General features: G+C 26.6%; 1 protein-coding gene across 2 annotated transcripts in view; it reads left to right on the forward strand.

The window, feature by feature from the left end:
* Positions 1-9,990, forward strand: part of LOC112688288 (facilitated trehalose transporter Tret1-like) — a 22,154-nt gene extending 12,164 nt beyond the window's left edge. Inside the window, exons 1-6 of one of the 2 annotated variants that reach the window (XM_025561410.1) lie at positions 566-694; positions 3,172-3,537; positions 7,330-7,586; positions 7,689-7,904; positions 9,142-9,396; positions 9,681-9,990. In XM_025561410.1, coding sequence (XP_025417195.1) covers positions 643-694; positions 3,172-3,537; positions 7,330-7,586; positions 7,689-7,904; positions 9,142-9,396; positions 9,681-9,902 — 1,368 coding nt within the window. In that variant the 5' untranslated portion in view covers positions 566-642 and the 3' untranslated portion in view covers positions 9,903-9,990. Of the gene's footprint in view, positions 1-565; positions 695-3,171; positions 3,538-7,329; positions 7,587-7,688; positions 7,905-9,141; positions 9,397-9,680 lie in introns of those variants that run through there. The other variant, XM_025561411.1, reaches the window with a different exon arrangement.
* The last annotated feature ends 9,836 nt before the right edge of the window (positions 9,991-19,826 follow it).

A 19,826-nucleotide genomic window follows, 5' to 3' on the forward strand; every position in this document is an offset into this window, starting at 1 on the left:
AACAATCCGTAACATAAATCACATGAATTTATTCGGTGACCATAAAATTACTGTCACATTGCAAGTTGCAGCCAATTGTTTGTACCTGATATTTGTGTATATTTACTTCATTGTCACAATAACTAATATGTTCCATTATTTAAAATGAGGTTATTATAAAACTGACGGTATACAAGCCAGTAATAATAATTATAATAAAGGTCATTTAAAGATATAGCATTCATAAAGGCTAAGCTTTAGTAATATTAAAATTAATATATATATATATATATATATATATATATAAAAATTTCCCACTTATTTACTGTAAGTCATATACTTAAATCACTAAACGAAAGTGTGTACTTAGTAAGTACTAGATTACGGTTGTTTATATATTTTTAAAACGTATGTCAATAGAATAAACTGTAAAACATTCATCTGTCAAACGAATAATATAAGGTTGCACCTTGAAAACATTAGGCATACCCAAACAATAATAGCTAAATTACTCACACAATAATTTTGAATATTTTAAGTAGCCAGCGTTTCAGCTTTAGATAAAATGTAACCCGGCCGACTAGTCTTGAAAATCTTACGGGAACACACAATATTGTATTTAAATTTTACTTTCGTCGGGACTCCACACGATCTAGTCGAATTATGTTCAGAGCAGTAAATAATAAGATATCTCAGATTACTTTTGCGTTGTCAGGTAATGTACAAACAATCGATTTATATGCACAGTTATTATTATATTATTAAGAATTTTCTTCATAGTTGCGATGGTTAGAAAACACAAGCTTTTCACAATATATTGTAGAATATAGTGTGTATTTATATGTGCGGGTAGTTAAAAATTGGTAAGGACTATATATACGTTAAGTGTGAACTATTCATTTGTTTCTTCGTACTATATATGACAAAATGACGATTTATAATTATATATTAATACTAAATTCCATTCAGGATATTGTATCGAAATGAAACCAAAATAAAATATTAAATATTATTGTTTTTGTCAGACGTCCAAAGTCTAGTACTAGAATAAATTACTAACAGGATAATATATTTATGACATCGAAATAGTTGGTTAAATATTAATGATTATCGTCTTTCATGTAACGCATTACACAAACAACAAAAAAAAATAAATAAATAAAAAAAATCGTACATAATAGTCAATGAAAAATGACATATTGGTCGTGTCGATAAAAATAAAAATAAAAGTCGTCATCAGTCGTCTTTATAAGACAATCTAGATGTATTCGGAGGAATTTGAAAATCGTTTTTAATTAGCATGTTAAAATTATCACGAATATTTTACCTTTATGGTGTTCATAAAACACGTACATATTTTCTACATTAATCGAAAAAAAAACAATCATACAATGTATGTACAATGTACATATATGCTAATTTTAATGACAGCACGCTTAATTTTATAGTTCATACAAGGGTTCTCATCGTAGTTGTAATTTCTTTTTTTAATTTGAATAGCTATTAGTTTTGCACTAGGAATATACACTATTGTTTAGTTTTAGTTGACTAAGTTTTTATGACTTAATAGTGTAAAGGATCCATAGATCGTAAATCCACATACTCGCATGTTACTTATTGGTAACGAATGGTTTAATATAGTTAAAACATCAAAATACAAAATTATTTTTATTAAAATATGTCAAATATAATTATGTTATACCTTATAGATTATCTAACTAATAATATGTATGACTAATAAAAACCAAATATTCATTAGATTTATATATTCTTATCCTATTCTTAAAACAATATGAAATTACATTTTCTCTTAGATTTAAAAATGTTAAATGGTGATGATTTAATCGTAAAAACATAAATTAATTATTGTTTTATTACATACTACGTAATTATTTACTAAAAATCAAAAATAATTGTTATGTGTGATATATATTATTTTTGTTTTAAAAAATGTTTTTGATTTTCATTATTGGGCGAAAAATTGTAACTCTATAATAGAAACAGAACGTTCCTTCTTATTCAGTTACACGGAAACCTGCCTAAAACGGAGATTTTTATAGCTCTATTTCGCAAGCATGTACTTTTGCGATTTTTTTATTTTTGCAATATATGTTATTTTGCGGATAATTTGCGTGATTTTGAGACGTATTTCCGATTTTTGTGGATAATTAGATTTTTTGCAATTCAAAATAAAATAAATTATATAAGTATTCGACTTGATATGATTTTTAAAAATTTTGACGTTCTAAAACAAGAACCATTATCGAGAAAAATAAATTTTGATGCAGATAATTCGATAAGATCACGTTAACGTTTTTATTTCATTTGAATACTTACTGTTTGGGAAAAATTCTCAATTCAATTGACAGGATCAATATAATTTTACAAAAACTAAAACTAACAATTTGATATAACTGTCAAAAAGTCTGGGAAGCCTCCTTAAAATTGTACTAAACTTTCGAGAGCAATGTATATATGAGACTTTATCTGATTCAAAGAATAAAGCTGAAACATTAGGCATTTAGACAGAATTTCCAAAAGTCAAGTTACGAAAATAGAAAGAGTTATCCGGAGGAATTGGAGAAGATGAGTTTTGTAACGTAAGTGAAGAAAATACATTTTTAATAACGATTTTTAATGTTAATATTTAAACAAACTGAAAAAATTATTATGCAGGTTAGATGTCATGATAAATGATAATAATATGTTAAAAAAATAAAAATAAAGCAGTTACCTAATTAGTTTTATAAATTATTTTATTTTGAATTGCAAAAATAGTGATTTTTTTAAATGTTCGCGACATTTCACCAGCATGTCAACGATTTTTTTGAATTTACTAAAAAATTAGTTGTCCGCAAAATCACGCAAATTAACCGCAAAATAACATATATTGCAAAAATAAAAAAAATTGCAAAAGTACATGCTAGCGAAATGAAGCTGATTTTTATTGGTCTCATACAATTTCGCACAAGACAGGTTTTACTGTATATCCTTGAGCATAAAACTGACTCTGACAATGGACGTACCTAAATCGAATATTAATGCAAAATTAAACGCTTGGTGAATTTTATGTTTAAGTTATCAAGTCACATACAAATGTTTTGTAAAAAAAAAATTTAACGCCGGTTTTATTGTTTATAGTACGCTATAAGATTACCATAATTGATATCGCGTTACCGTTCTGCCTTGTAGCGTCTTTGGGAGCGTTCGTCATCGGCACCGTGCTCGGATGGTCGTCACCGACCCAGAAGATGCTGGAGGATGGCACCGCGGTGGACTTCGAAGTGTCGCCGATGGCCGCTGCGACCGCGTGCTCAATGTTCGGCGTGGGCGCGGTTATTGGCGCGGTGCCGGCGGGCGCGGTGTCCGCGGTGTTCGGGCGCCGCGTGTCGCTGATCATCGGCGAGTCGAACGTCGTCTTGGGCTGGCTGATGATCACTTTCCCGACAGCCACGCGCATGCTGTACGTGGGACGGACACTGCAGGGCGTCGGATGCGGTGCAATGTGCACCATAATACCAATGTACGTCGGAGAGATAGCGGAACCCGAGATACGAGGTTTTTAAAAAAATATCATCTGCGCACGTGTACCGCATGTGCAGTATTCGTTTTCGGGCTGGGAATGCGATGCCGTTTGGAAAATGGAGCTCCGGAGGGCCGTAATGTCTCGATTTTTCCAAAAGCTAATCGATATTACAGAACGATACGCGTTAGTATTGAAGTATATCGTTCGAATGTTTTTGTGTAATAATTTCGAACTTTTGCGACTACCGGTATACATACATAGTTAATCGTTTTCCTCTGACGCGATCGAATGCAATCTTTGTTTTAGGTTCTTTCTTTTTGTTTGATCGACTTAGAATAAACATTTTCTTTACACAATTGCTCGATTAATGGTCTGGATATTGTTTAGTTGTAGATATTACTTAATAGTTTCATATACAAATAGGGGTGCCCGCAGAAAATCAGCTCAGTGGGTGCAAAATGAAATGCATGTTATATATTTACACAGCCGCATATTTACATTATTATATCCACAATCCACGTAATAAACATAATTCCGAATTAAATGCAAAATAATATATAATAGTATAAATTATAATACAATATATATGTATTATAAATTATTAATAATATTGTATGAATTATGAATCAAATAGTATTATAGTAATGATAAACGTCTGACATTTAGACCAAAATGATTCATAACATCGGTTTTCTGTTTTTCTAAAAATATTGTATCGTCAAATCTATTTTTGTGAATGTGAATTAGAGCCAAACTGCTTAATCTCATATTGGACATTGTAGATCTTACCCAAGTTTTGATATGACGCAAAGCACTAAAGTAGATAATAATTAAAGTCAAAATTAAATAATCAATATAAAATATGATTTATAATATGTTAGGTACCTTAAGGTTTTTTTAACTGAACAGGAAGTTGCTGGTAATGTAATGGCTATTTGTAAAGCTATATTTACAGCAGGATAATATTTAGATTCTTTTAATAAATCAATTATTTGTGTATTTGGATCACATGGTTTTATTTAGCCATATTTCATACCAAGTTCTTGCTTTTTCTTCAAAATTACCAAGAAAAGATCCATATAAGTTATTGATAGATTTAACCATTTCACTGAACTCATCAATGTTCATTTTTATCATTTTTTTTGGATGTAAATGAAATAACGAAAATGATTTTAAATTTTCATCAGAGAATTTCTATCATTGATTGACATTATTATGAGATCTAAGTAGGGAGTAAATAAAGATTTTCTAAAAAAATCATCAATATTATTACTTGGATAATCTCGTTGTGTTTGTTTGATAACTCATAGTGGTATTTGTAACTCTAGATCAATTTTAGTTGCAATTACTTCTGCTTTTTTGAATATTAAGTTAAATTGATACTCATTGTTACATCTATCATTTTTTACAACTTGTAAAAGCTCTTGAGTGTGTTTTGTAACTTCTTGTAAATCAATATTCACACCTTGAAAAATAATAGATATAAATTCAAATTTGGCAGAATACTTTGCTATAATTTATAATAAAATAACAACATTTGGAGTAGTAATTGCATTTAGAATTTCAAGGCTTCGTTGTTTAGTTTTACTGTTAAAATGTTTTGATGTTGACATTTCTTTTAAACCTTCTACAACAACAATTAATTTTTCATTTAATTGTTATACAATCTTATACTTTTCTACATATCTAGTAGCACACAATTTGGTTAATTTACAATTGCTACCATAATTTATACTTAAAATCTTCAGTAATATTTAAATTATTTTTTATATAATGTCCAATATCATATTGATCACAATCATTTTCAACAGCAAAATTATTAATAAAAACTTCATTAACAACTTGAACTATACAAAAAATATAATATTAATATTACCTACACTACTAAAATCTTACATGAATTATTTGATTACAATTATTTTCTGAGGAAATTGAATGAAGAAGATCAGGTTTATCAAATACTTATTTTATTTCACTGGTTAATGCATTAGATTGCTTTATTTGATAATAAAATAAAAATAAAAAACATATCTGATGTATTAGAATATGTAGACATGTATTATACATAAGACTAAACTGTAGGGTTGGGAATTTGGGATGTTTAAAACATGTTTTCAAATTCTAATATTATTAATTCTATTTCATCGGTCAATGTATGTACTATTAATATATAAGAACCAATGTCATGAGCATTGAATTCAACAGCCTAATACAATAAATTTAATTAATATCCCCATTTTCAGTATAAATAATATATTTGAGATTAACTTAATTAAATAAATATTACGTATGACTTTTTTTTAGAATAAAATAACTAAAGAACCAAACAATATTCGTAATTTAAAGAGTAACAAATTTATATTTGTTTATACTTTTATATTTAATAAATAATATATGATAATTTCAGTCTTAAAATTAAGTAAAGTAGGTACTAAATATTAACTGAAAATAAATAATAATATGTTAAAATTTGTATTCGAGTAGGTACTTACCAAAATTAGGTTTTGTGACCCTGCTGTTAAGTCTGTCTCTCTTTGTAGCAAAGGTTTCTTTTTTGAAAAAAACTTTATATTGAGTGCTCTTTTCTTTTATTACTCATAATGATAATTTTTGTATCTAAATGAAGAACTATAACTACCTATAATACCTTTATAACTTGGTAATTTAATCTTGAAAACCATTCAATTGTCAACATTCAAGATGAATCGCAATAACTAATGAGTAATGAGCTGGACGCTATCGTAATGTACGGGGAGGACCGAGGAGAGTGTTACTTGTTACTTGTTATCGAATATTCTCGATTATCGAGCGTTGTAATTCCCGTATATTTTGTACAGACATCTATATATAAATAGATAGTCTAGATAGTAAATGTAATAATAATTATTATACCATACACAGTGACACAGTGTAGTAAGAATATACTAATAATATAGTCATAACTCATAAGACATAAGGACATAATATTATCCTGTGAAAGTTAACGTTAGATGATTATTTGTTTTTAGAAAAAAAAATCAGAAAAAAATTGAATATATTATAATATAATACTATACATTTTTTTTCATTTTTTGTTTATTAAAAAATCTTAGTGGGTGCAATGGCACTCTCTGCAGGCGTCCCTATTTACAAATGTTACGAGTTATTTATTTTTAATAAATAACAATATACTGAAGCCTTATCAAATTATATCTGTACAATTAAAAAAAAATATTTAATCAGATGTACACAAATTTGAGTAGATCATGATACAAGTTTGTAAATATCGAAAAGTACTCGTTATTGTTGAACTGGTCTAAAAAATAAAATTCAGACATTACCATTCATCATCGATTTTATATTAATTTATCTTTTCGTATATAAAACTAATTACATACATTAGTATATATTATTCTTTCATTTTGAAATTAAAACCATTAGAATATTTAAAATATTAGATAAGTGTTAAGTTTATAGCAAACAATCCGATAAAACATACATGATGATTTTGATGAACAATAATTATTAGATGCTTGTAAAGACTTAATATAAAACATGTTTTTGAGAAAAATAAGAACCATTTATTTTTTATTTAAAGGTCCATTATTATTATCATAGATAATTTGTTTGAAATCGAATACATTAAGAATAATTAGTGATAAAACTACATAATTTGTATTCAAATAGAATATTTCAAAATAAATTATAATTGCATAAAATAGGTATACTTATAGATTAGTTGAACATCGTTCTTGTAGCATTGAAATCCCAGCCCAAGTTATTATTATATTGTTGTAAGATTAATTAATTTTAGATCATTTTCGACTTTCTCTTCGATTTTCTAGGTTTCCTTGGAGGTTTACACCAATTATTTATAGTGTCCGGCATTTTGTTCTCGTATATCTTCGGCAATTTTTTGACTTACACTCAACTCAATATGGCTTGTGGCGTTTGGATGGTAGTGCACTTATTGGCGATGTTGTACGTTCCGGAGTCGCCGTATTTTCTCATCCGGGATGACAAAAGAGTGCGCGCTGAAGAAGCGTTAGCACGACTACGGGATCCTAATCACGACTGTAAGTCTGAACTCGAAGAGATTCAGGTAAAGTGCATTACTATGGTTTTTGTGGTCCAAATTTCGCGAATAGACTTGTGGACTTCATATTCATTCAGTGTGGCGCACGCGCGTTATTGATTTTCACAGAAGTTCGTGGAGGAAGAGCAGAAAAATAGTTATACAGCGCGTGAGGTGTTGGAAAAGAACGTGAACCGTAGGGCGTTAACGATCGGTATTGGTTGCATGTTTTTCCAACAGATGACTGGCATCAACGTGATCATATTCTACCTAAAACATATATTTGAAAATTCAGGCAGTGAAATTAGTCCAGAGCTCTCGACAACCGTTGTTGGCACAATACAAGTATGTCGCATCCTTATTATGACACGTATATAATATGTTACCAATAAATAAAATTATTTAGAAATAAATCATTACTTTGAAAACACCACGCGGCTACATTATATTCTAGGTCACACGGCGTATTGTGTAGGCAATTTAAGTACTCGTACGTTTTGAACTGATGTGCAATACGATTTGGCTTTCAGCCACTAACCATTAATTTCACATGGAAACAACACATATTCATACTAATTAATATTTCATGGTCGAATGTTTGATCTTATTAATTAAAATTGCAAATTACATTGAACCGAGTGACGGATCGAAATTAATTTTGTTTAAAATATAACTCAATATATTGTCCTTAAACTATTCGGGGACAAAATTAAATAAGGACTTTCGACTTTGTTTATTCTTTTAAATTAAAAAAGTGATTAGTTTTTGAAAAATCGTACTTTATTTCTGAAAACTAATATATTCAATTTATTTGATTACAAAAAAATAAAATACAAAACTGAATAATTCCAAATTTTAACTTGAAATTAAAATGTTGTATAACAAAACTAAAACAAATTTAATTAATACAATTTATGTAGTCAATTGATACCTATTGCAATTGTTTACCAATGAAGTATATACTGTTTGTGTCTAAATAAAACGAGTAATATACAATTTTCGATTTTCTTCTTGTTTATTAAAATCCACTTGTAGTTAACTTGACTAATTATTCAATAACCTAAAAATGGTTTTATTTTATAGATATTTACATACTATATTGAATTAAAGTTTAAAGAATATTATAAGTCTTCTTAAGTATCAAAGAATTGATTATCTTAGATCTCAGCACAAAAGAAGGGAACTTTATGAACACTGTCGTAAAACTTAATTCTTTATTCTCATCAAATGGAGATTAATCTACCGTTTATTATAAATAATAGTTATAAAATGTTGTTTTGTAGAAATAGAATGGTTTGAAATTATTTTACCTTTGTGCATTTTTTTATTATATATGTTTGTTTTTTCAAAGTTATTTGTTTACGATAATTATTGAATGAAAATCGTTAGTAGTACTTTTTACTTCAGTAGATATTTTTAATACATTTATTTATGAATCAGGGAGTAAACGAAAATTAAAAATATTTTATTCCGTTTTTAAAATAAATTTCCTATTTATTTACATACTAGACTTGAATACCAATTTCTATATTTTGTATTATACTTTAAGATAGTTATGTAAAATATAATCTATTTATTTTAGCTCGTTATGACGTTTGTATCCATGATGATCACAGATAAGTTTGGCAGACGTTCGCTAATGGTTTACTCAATGACTTCAATGGGCATCTGTTTTTTAGCACTGTCATATTATTTCTTTGCGAAAAAATACAATCCTCGCGTGGCTGATTCACTGGACTGGTTACCACTCATAACCATTGTTTTGTATATATCTATGTACTCAATTGGTTGTGGTCCCATACCGTACATAATTATAGGAGAAATATTCTCATCGGAAGTAAGTTATACTCGTATAATTGTAATTATAACTCTCTAAACATTACACACTCAATAGAAGAAATACTTATTAATAATTATTTAAAAAACAGAATAATATCAAAATTATTCTTATTTTCTTAATAGATACTTATACTCTATAGTTAACTAGATCTTTCTCTTCATATTAATTTATTTTGTCTGATTTCAATTGTTTTCAAACCAGTTTATTTATAACAAAAATAATCAAATAAGTACTTGTACATTGGATTGTTTTAATATGTTTAATTTCCATCTATTTTTTAGCTCAAATCTATGGGTACAGGTATGTCCATAGCCACTAATTGGACAGTTGTTTGGTTGGTGACGTGTTTAGCTAACCCTATGGATACGTTTATTGGGCCAAGTGGAACGTTTTTTGTTTACTCGGGATTTTGTTTTTTGGGCATGTTGTTCGTTGTCAATCGTGTCCCGGAGACTAAAAATCGATCTCTAGCTGAAATTCAATTTGAACTCGAAAAGAACTAGTCATTCAAAAGAGTACGATATTATTGTTATAAAATTGTAAGACATGTGTAATTATAGTTAAAATTAAATTAATATATCTTATACTTGAGGCATGTAAATCAAAAAAAATATTTTGTTTTGTATAATATTAATGTTGCTTATTGTTTAATATTTTATTGTTGAATAAAATTTAAATGCCATATAATTCATAATTTAAATCTATAAGTATTTAAAATGAAATTACGTGAAGTCAAATAAATATTTTGTTTCATATAAGTTTTATTGAATGGGGGAAAAATAATGGAAGCAACTGAAAATAAAATTCCTAATCTGATTTACATATTGTCACATTATTGTATATATGAACTATAATAGAAAACTACTCGTATGCACCATGTATAATTTAATACCAGAATTTATATTTAACAATTTAATAAAAAAAATATGCTAGTACACATTTAGATAAGGAGGATAAAAAAAATCTCTGATGATTACTTAGATTATAATTATTATGTTATGAATTGTACTCATCAATTTAAAACTCGAACTAAAAAGAAAAAAAATCCTCTTTAATTTTGAGGTATAATAAATTTGTAAAATAATATTATTAAACTGTTATCTTATTAAATATTATGAATACCAATTGCAGATAGTATAAAGTAACTTTAGTTATTTTTACGCAAATATGCTAAAGTTTTTTTTTTTATTTAGGTAAAATTTAGGCAGTATAATATATTATATATAAATATACAAACAATTAAAATGTATAAAAAAAACTTTAAATTCATAAAGAATTATAATAGTTCATATGAGAATGAAACTAAAAGATTACAATTATTAACGTCAAATTTCATTTAAATTAAATTAATTAATTGAGGTAATGGAGATCAAATGGATTTTTTTTAAAAAGTAATTAGTTTAGACTTGTGAATTATTTTATTCTAATGTAAATAATAAGTTTTCTCAAATGAAAACGTATTATAGTATATGTGTCGAATACTACTGAATGTTTAAAGGAACCAATGAATTTAAAATTTTAAAATCTTTATAACAACTCGAAGGTTTTTTTATTTTGTTTTTTCTTAAAGATAAATTACATTAACTATTGATAAATGTTTTGAATATTCAATGTAAAAATTTGCAATTTTATCTTCTTGTTTAGAACAGAAATACATTTATCCTTCCATTTTAATTTATACATACCTGTTTTTTTATTTTGTATAAAATATTTAAAAAACATTTTAGAAAATATTTACCTTAAATAAATATTAAACCTATTATTGAGTCATTGGTTAAAGGTTTATATACGTCTCTACGAATCACCTTGAAATTATTATTTTTTCATTGTTTACAAGTTTACAGTTGATAAATATACACATGTATTATCATTGATTTATTTTCATTGGACTCATAGTTATAACTTATACGTATTCATTTATAGAATTCTTAAAAATTTTACCATAATTTTACTGTGAACGTTGAATAACATTTTTTACGAGTACCTGCAAGCGTTGATTTTTAATACTTATGATTTGATTATATTATATAATATAATATCCTAACGACCTTAACAAATTTTAAATATTTTTCTATAAATCTATAAAAATTAATGTGTAAATCAGAGAACAAGTTTAAAACCAATGACATCATACAAGAAAAGTGTAATCAATGACTTAACATTACCTATATCTATTTTTGCTATATCTTTTATAAATATATATCATACTATTTAAACGGAACAAATTTATTAAAACATATAAAAGTAAAATCATTTAAACCATTTTAACAAAACTACGGAAATAATTACATAAAGAATATTATTCAATATAAAATATTTTTATAGATACAAATTAAACTTAAAAAATACTTAGGAATAAGGCCTTGAATCCGTTCAATTGATTCAATTAAGCTATAAAGTGACTGCACGAGAACACGTACGTTAAATAATATAATTAAAGAGACTCTTTAATGTACAATTTAACGTAGACCCTTTGCCAAAATACTAAGTAGTAATAAATAATTAACGACAGTAATCTAGTTTGTCTGTCTTTCTAAATTCTAGTGTAGGTTTTTTTTTTTTTTTTTGTATATCCAGTAACTTTTAATGTATAGTACAATTGTTTATGATGTATAGTTTAAAATTTGAAAATTAATAGTACATAACTTATGAGTATATCAATAACATTTCACTTTCCTATGCCCGTAAAAATAGTAATTAGTTTAAAAAGTTTAAAGATGTTAATTAGTATAAAGAAATTCTTTCTAACTTAAACTAGTTTCATTGGAGATAGAATTTTTAGTGTTTTTCTACATTTTATTACAGACAAAATATAAGCAAAATAAATATTTAACGATATGAATCAGTATTAAATGTTGAAAAACAAGTAAACTAACTGTTTTAGATTCATAAATTATGAATTCAATAGATACATACACTGTGAATAATCGACACTTTGATAAATGATAAAAATAATTTTAATATAAAATATATAAGTCTTATTTAAAATAAACACATTTTTGTTCATAAATGTAATAATTATACAGAAAAAAATTCATATTAAATGCATATTATTAATACACGAATTAAGACATGAAAATCACACGTGGAAATATATTTTAATATCCATATAATCGTTATTAAAAGCTTTTTTAGGATCTCTACAATAGTTAAATGAAAGTGAGTTATTTATTATTATTCATTTTTAAATGTTATTTTGTTAAAGTTATAAAAAAATATTTATATAATATAATAGGTACGAGTATAATTTTACAGATAAAATATATTCAATTTGTTCTTTTTCTTACCAATGAAGTAAGATATACTGCTATGATTTTAACCTTCTCCTTCTTGATAAGACTAAAAGAAGACCATATGATTGATTAATAGTGTATTTTATATTTATGTATGATGCATAAGTCTAGTCTGACAAGTTTTAAATAACGCCATGTTATTATAACTATACGATATTATATCAGTTTCATATACAAACCTTTTAAATTATCCTACGTGATTAAAAACACCGGTTGCAGCATAAAATATGAGAATAAAAATACATCGATATCATGTTGCGACTATATAATTATAAATATGGTAAAAAAAACTATTTCTAATGAAAGTAGGAAGATTTATTTTGTTATGTATTATAAAAAATTATATATTTGTTTTATACAAAACCGGAAGATTATTTTAAGAATACAGAAGATACTTTTGACAAACTATTTATACAATAGATTACTCTTTAAAATAATTTATTGCTAGACAAAAAATACTGTAGTGTAATGAGTTGTTTTTGCATAATTTCATGATTTATTGTACGTATACTTGTAAGCATCTGAATAATATAGATTTTATTTTATCTTTTTAGAATATTTTATAATTACAGTATTTTCCACTTTCATATTTTGAAATCATTCATTCTTTTGCTCTTTGTACGGTATAATATGTACACTCATTTTGGTTTTCTATTAACAAACTCAATATTATATTTCTTAATGATTATAATATAACCTAGTTTTTAGCAATATATACTATTGTTAAAAAGATTAGCTCACATTAAAATAATATTTTTTTACAACACAATTAACTCTTTTAAATAAAATGTATATATTAAATTTACTACCACGAAGGACTTAAATGATTAAATTGAAGGCTAAAAATAACAACAATTCTAATTGTTTTGAAAGAAGTTTCAAATGGTTGCTCTCTAACCCGATTATGTATGTGTGTAATATTATTTATTTTCATAAAACATATGTTATTGTTTCACTTACCAATTATAGTTTTAGTATTTGAGTTTAATGAATTTAAAATTATTATATAAATATTATTGAACAAGTCATGTAAATTTTACAAAGATCTTTTTTCGATAATTTTATTAATTACTCAATAAAATCAAATTCGATTAAATATTAATGTATAAAGCTCGTATATCAACGATTTTATCAAAGTTCATATAATATAATTTATGATTATAACAATGGACTTTAATAGATGCTTTGAAAAAAAAATATGTAAAATTTTTATTTAAAAAATTAATTTATAACTTATAATTTCCAGAAAAATAACCTAAAAATAATAATTAAAATTACAAAGGTATATTAGCTGTATATTATCACACGAAAAAAAAACACATAAATGCAATTTTTTACACTACCGGTACGCAACTAAAGAGACTTATGTTCTGATTAAATTTTGTATTTTAGTACAAAACAAAAAAAAATGAGTGATGACATTTTGGGAGAATATCTCATACTCATATACTTCATACTGTCACATTACTCTAAAAAATGTCCCATATCAGTAATGAATTATGACTAAAATCTTTAAAATATTTATTTTATTATAAAAACCCACTTATGAATAAACTTTAATGATAAACGTGTATATTTTACAGGAAAAAAATTTATTTTAGAAAGTAATGCATAAAATGAAACTTTAGTGCAATTCCAATGCACAGATAAACCAGGTATAATGTTTCAGGTGATTCAACTAATTTACTACACCATGTTCTTCAGGTTTAATCAAAATAAATTCGTACTGTGTGACTGCCTGAAAGAGATGTGGAAAATCTTTAAAAGTTACCGTTTCTCGCATTTGATGTAAATTGTATCCAGCGCGTGTATAAGAAATTAATAAACACGTATTTGTGAATACGTTATATTAAATTATCTGTCTTGTATCACTATGATGTGTATAAGGGTTATAAATCGAGTACAAAAAAAAATTAAGTAGAAAAAACTGTTTGAGCACCTTCAAGAAAATACATACGTTTGTAGCCGAATTTTATATAACTTCATTTCGGGATTAGTGAAAATACACTGTGATATTGTCGAAATATTACATTGTTCGAGTCGAGGAAATCCGACATTAATTATTGTCAATCTCGCGCATCGCGTTTGCATTGTTGCGGTCAATCGAAGTTTCGGAAACAATGATGGCAGCAGCGGAAGCGACATGGCCGAGAATTTTTTTGCACAGTCAACGTCCGGACACAATATTTATAATTATTGTAATGGTCAGCGGGAACTCGGCGGTCTTCGGCCGAAAATCGCCAAGGACTAGGAAAAATAAATTTAGAAAAACAAATGAAATTCAAATGGCGTCGTCGACTGGCAAATTTCTCGCTCGCGTTACGACCACTCGGCGCACAACAGCAATTTTCAATGAAATTGCTCCCGCCGCAACCTTGCACGCAAGCGCACAAAAACAACACATACGCCCGCACGCACTCACATCTCGTCAGGAAAAGTACACGGTCATGATAAAGGTTACATATTATTGTTATTACATTATCAGGTACACCGGATCGTATGCGAAATGCGTCGATCGTCGCGCGTACGTCGGTCGAGTGCGTAAAACGATTCTTTCCCTCATCCGTTGATTAGATATTATATAGAAGAAAAAAAATGTTTGTATACATACAATGTATATCATACATACATACGAAACAGAATAAACATTATTTAACGTTATCCATAATTATATTTTAAACGTACGCTTGAACGCGTTTACGGGCACATACCGTATTGTAAACGGTCGCGACCAGAGCAAAATAACACTCGCAAATCGTTTTAAGTTCAAGGAAAACCACATAGTTTGCATAGATTAGGATTTTCCTCATTCAAAATTATTGTATATTTCTATTGCTAATGATTATCGTACATTTGTATTTAATCCGAAGTATCTGCACGCACGTGTACTATTCGTCTCTCCTGTTTGTCGATTTGTTCCTCGTGATCGTCAATATTTACTATTGTTTAAACATAAAATATAAAATACACATATTCATAATATTTCAATATGGTTAATACAATTCAAAGAGTATTATTGCCATTTCTCGTTGCTTACTTGTGACAAGGTATACACAATAGTTATTAGAACATTTGTCATAATAATAATTACTTGGCGGTCAACAGCTAAATATATACAGAGCGTTTAAAATTATATCATAGAGATACAGTCGATACTTATATGTTTTACCATAGATCTCTCCCTCCTTGTATCCTTCTTCCACCATTCTTCCAATGGATTATAAATACCTATTTATAAATACCGATGATTATATAAATACTAGTATTTATAATCAATGATAATATATACAGTCCGATAGCTCAAAAAAAAAAAAATTTATATATATATATATATACTAAAAATCTGTTTGACCAAAGAAACGTAGTTTGGGACATTTCAAATACGGAGAACATACGTAAGAAATATCGAATGATACGAATACTATGCAAACGCGCACAAATAAATTTTCCGATTTCATCATTCCATATTTTTATGTTGCGTAATATAATAATCGTACAAGATTTATAATATTATTTCAATAATTAACCGATGTTTATGTTTGTCATATATTATATTCCCATGACGTCCCAGCGTTCGTTCGAGTGTGGTTGTATCCAAGTTTATTAAACGTCCGGTCAAGTCGAATTTTTACGACTGAATTGTATTAACCGTTGTGATCGTAACGGTGCTGAATGGATGAGAATTTGGAAATTGCGTAATACTTTTGTGCGAACGATTATCATATTATTAAAAAAAAATCTGAGCAGATGGCTATTAAATGTGAATAATGTACTCAAAGGCGTCAGATATCCAACGCGGTATTTTATACATTACGTGCGTATATTATATTATAAATATATATTGGTTTTGACTGTTGATAAAATATGTCATGGAATTACGCAAGGGTATGTGTAGTAGGTATAATAAAATATTTGTTGTTTAGAAGGACGGCGATGAACACCTAACGCGGGTCAGCCCATTCCGATGTAAGTTTCGACATTTGAAAACTGGTTATTAATTATAATGTAATAATAATAATAATAATAATAATAATAATAGTGATTTTCCACTAACAACGAACATCTTTGTCCAGAGCATCGAAGTCATCATAGTTGGTATAACTACCTACCGCTATGCATAATTGAGCGATAATATATCATAATATAAATAGTAATAAGAAATGGAAATTAAAAATAAATACCAAGTATTATAATGTGATATTAGTTTATACCTATACAAAATCGTTGTTTTACATTGACTGTAGTATTTCTTGTTCCGATATAGGTTAATGCTAGTACCCCGCGGGGACTACTCCGAAATCCGATAAAAATATTAAAAATCAACATACACGAAATCGACAACTAATTAACGATTAGTAACCGGCGATTTTACTTTTTGTCTTGGTGCAATATTAATGATTTATCCAATAAAAACAAAAATGTCACTGAACTCTGAAGATAAGCTGCCGAGAAGCTTCGCGATAACGGTCCATTGTTCAATAATGACAAGCAGTTCAATGTTGATGGCCTCCGAAGAAAAATTGCATTCATTTTTATTTTTAACTAATAGCACTACAATTATTATGTGATGAATTGGCGAACAAGCGATGGAAGCTTTTTTTTATATTTTACAGTTTAAATGATTTTAAAAGCTGTTATAAATAGACGGTAAAATGGTCTGCAAAAAAAAAAAAAAAAAATAGACTCATACCATTTGATAGAATTTTAGTGTTAGAATCTTCATTATATCTACATTTTGTACAATCCAAAATCCAAAATGTTCAGTGAAAAACATAACCTGTCATTAAAAAATAATATTAGAATCGATTTATCGAACATCAAACTTGTTAAATATTTATCTGAATTACTTCTTAATTTTAACATTAAATATGGTATTATAAATTAATAGCTTACGTTAAAATAGTGGAGCTATGGTCAAATATTATAATATCAGCTTAAGTAATAATAAAATTAGAATTGAAAAATAATTGGTTTATTTTCAATATTAAATTTGATAAAATGAGTAAATAAAAATTATTCAAAAAGAAAATTGATTACCTAGTTATAAAAAATATTTACACTTTTCAACAATTTTAAATTATTCATTTATTTTCCGTTTTTCAATCATATAAGTTATTTAATGATGTTAATAAAATAGATTTTTTATTTCAATTTTTCAGTAATAACAATAATTTATTCAAGTTGAAAAAAAATTTATTATTTCTGCACCCAACAAACAAAAACTAAAATTTAAACGTCCGTGACATTTACCATAACAAGTGAAAAAAAAATTTTTATTTGTTTTTGAATCATCCAAATAATTTAAACAAAATAAATATTCAAGAGTTGATTTCCAGTATATCATTCAACCTTGTGGATTATATTATTGGCATTATTTGGAAAAATATGTACATTGTAACATACCTATTTAATAAAAATTTATATTTCTAAATAACAATACATAAGACAATTAAAATACAGTATTATAGATTTTGCTGTCGAATGAAATGAGGTTTGATCTATTTTTATACGTTGACATGTTATATTAAAAAAATATTTGACGCAGATATTAAAATAATTGCATACTGTTTAAATAAATATTACATCTACTTTATAATCATCGTCCAATGGTCTATATTGAAGAAGGAAGAAGAAATAATTTAATATGATATGCATATTTACGCATTTTTATGAATACTTATTAAAGTTATAAATACATTTTATCATAAGGATTTAGAGGATTTACACGTGAAACTATTTTATAAATAAAACAACTTGAAAGTATATAAAAAAAAAGCGTATAAATGTATTATGTATGTATCAATGGGTCTACTTAAAAACTTATTTACTCGAACATAATCCATGTAGACAAATACATTATATGAAGTATAATATTAAAATATGTGTATAATATGATGACACAACTTTAGTATCTAATAGTATAAATAGTAAACATAAGTACATTTTATATCAATGGAAGAACACTATCAAATTATTAATAAAAAAATAATATTTTTTTTTTATAAATACCAATATATTCTTAAAGTCATGATGTTATAAAAAAACGTATTTATTTGTTTGAAAAAATATATAAAAAAATGAGTTCTGTATGCAGAGGTGGATTTATCTTTTTTACGACTATAGGTACCAACAATTTGCCGCCCCTATATAGGCGAAGAAGTTATATTACCCCTTCCGAAACACCTAATCTAAATATTAAATATACAAACGTATGAACATTCGTTTGAATTTTTAGACTATTTTTTTCGCTTTAATTAATTAGTCTACTTTGAAAAATGCCATTGAATGTTCCCCAAATTTTAATAAAAACAGATTTTCATAATAACAGCATAGGATTATTAACATACATTCGAATTAGTAGTATAGTGTGGCAGTGGGGATATTTATTTTTCCCCGAAATTCTGACGACAATATATTAACAAAATGCACCCATTATTATACAATTATTTTTCGTAAATATAAAGTAAATAATTTTCCAATTTTTTTGGCATACGTTTAATGTTTTCTAATAAAACATTACAGAATTAGCCGCCCCTAAACTTTGCCGCCCTAGGCAGATGCCTACAGTGCCTAATGGGAAATCCGCCTCTGTCTGTATGTAAAGTATTTTTTATTATACTAAAATAATAAAGTTATTAAAGATAGATAAACATTTAATTTTGTTAATAGTTTCTTTAATAATTAGCATATTGAAATTTATATAATTTAATAACTCTTACATATTTTTGTTGGTAAAGATTACACAATACTCATAAATGATAAACAATGCAACATGCTCATCCTCAGAATCATAGTGTTGATGAACTAACATTTTAATCTAATTTTTAATCGTCTAAATGGATTTTGGTCTTATTAATATAGTTATAAATTGAATATGACAAATTAAAATGAGTTATTATTATTTTTATAAAGTATATTTTATTAATAACCCAGATGTAATACACGGGAATTATAAAAATATTAATATTTAATACGTACTTCAATTAGTGTATGCTTAATAAATGTATTACATTTTTAGATTTTAAGATTCAAAGTTAAATAAATATTTTCGTAAACGATTATCTATATTGATACTCAAAAAATAATTTCAACTATCTTTTTCGGTACACTGACATTCATATAAAGTAATATAGG

Source organism: Sipha flava, unplaced genomic scaffold (assembly GCF_003268045.1).
Source record: "Sipha flava isolate LNK unplaced genomic scaffold, YSA_version1 38_pilon_pilon, whole genome shotgun sequence".
Lineage (NCBI taxonomy): Eukaryota > Metazoa > Arthropoda > Insecta > Hemiptera > Aphididae > Sipha > Sipha flava.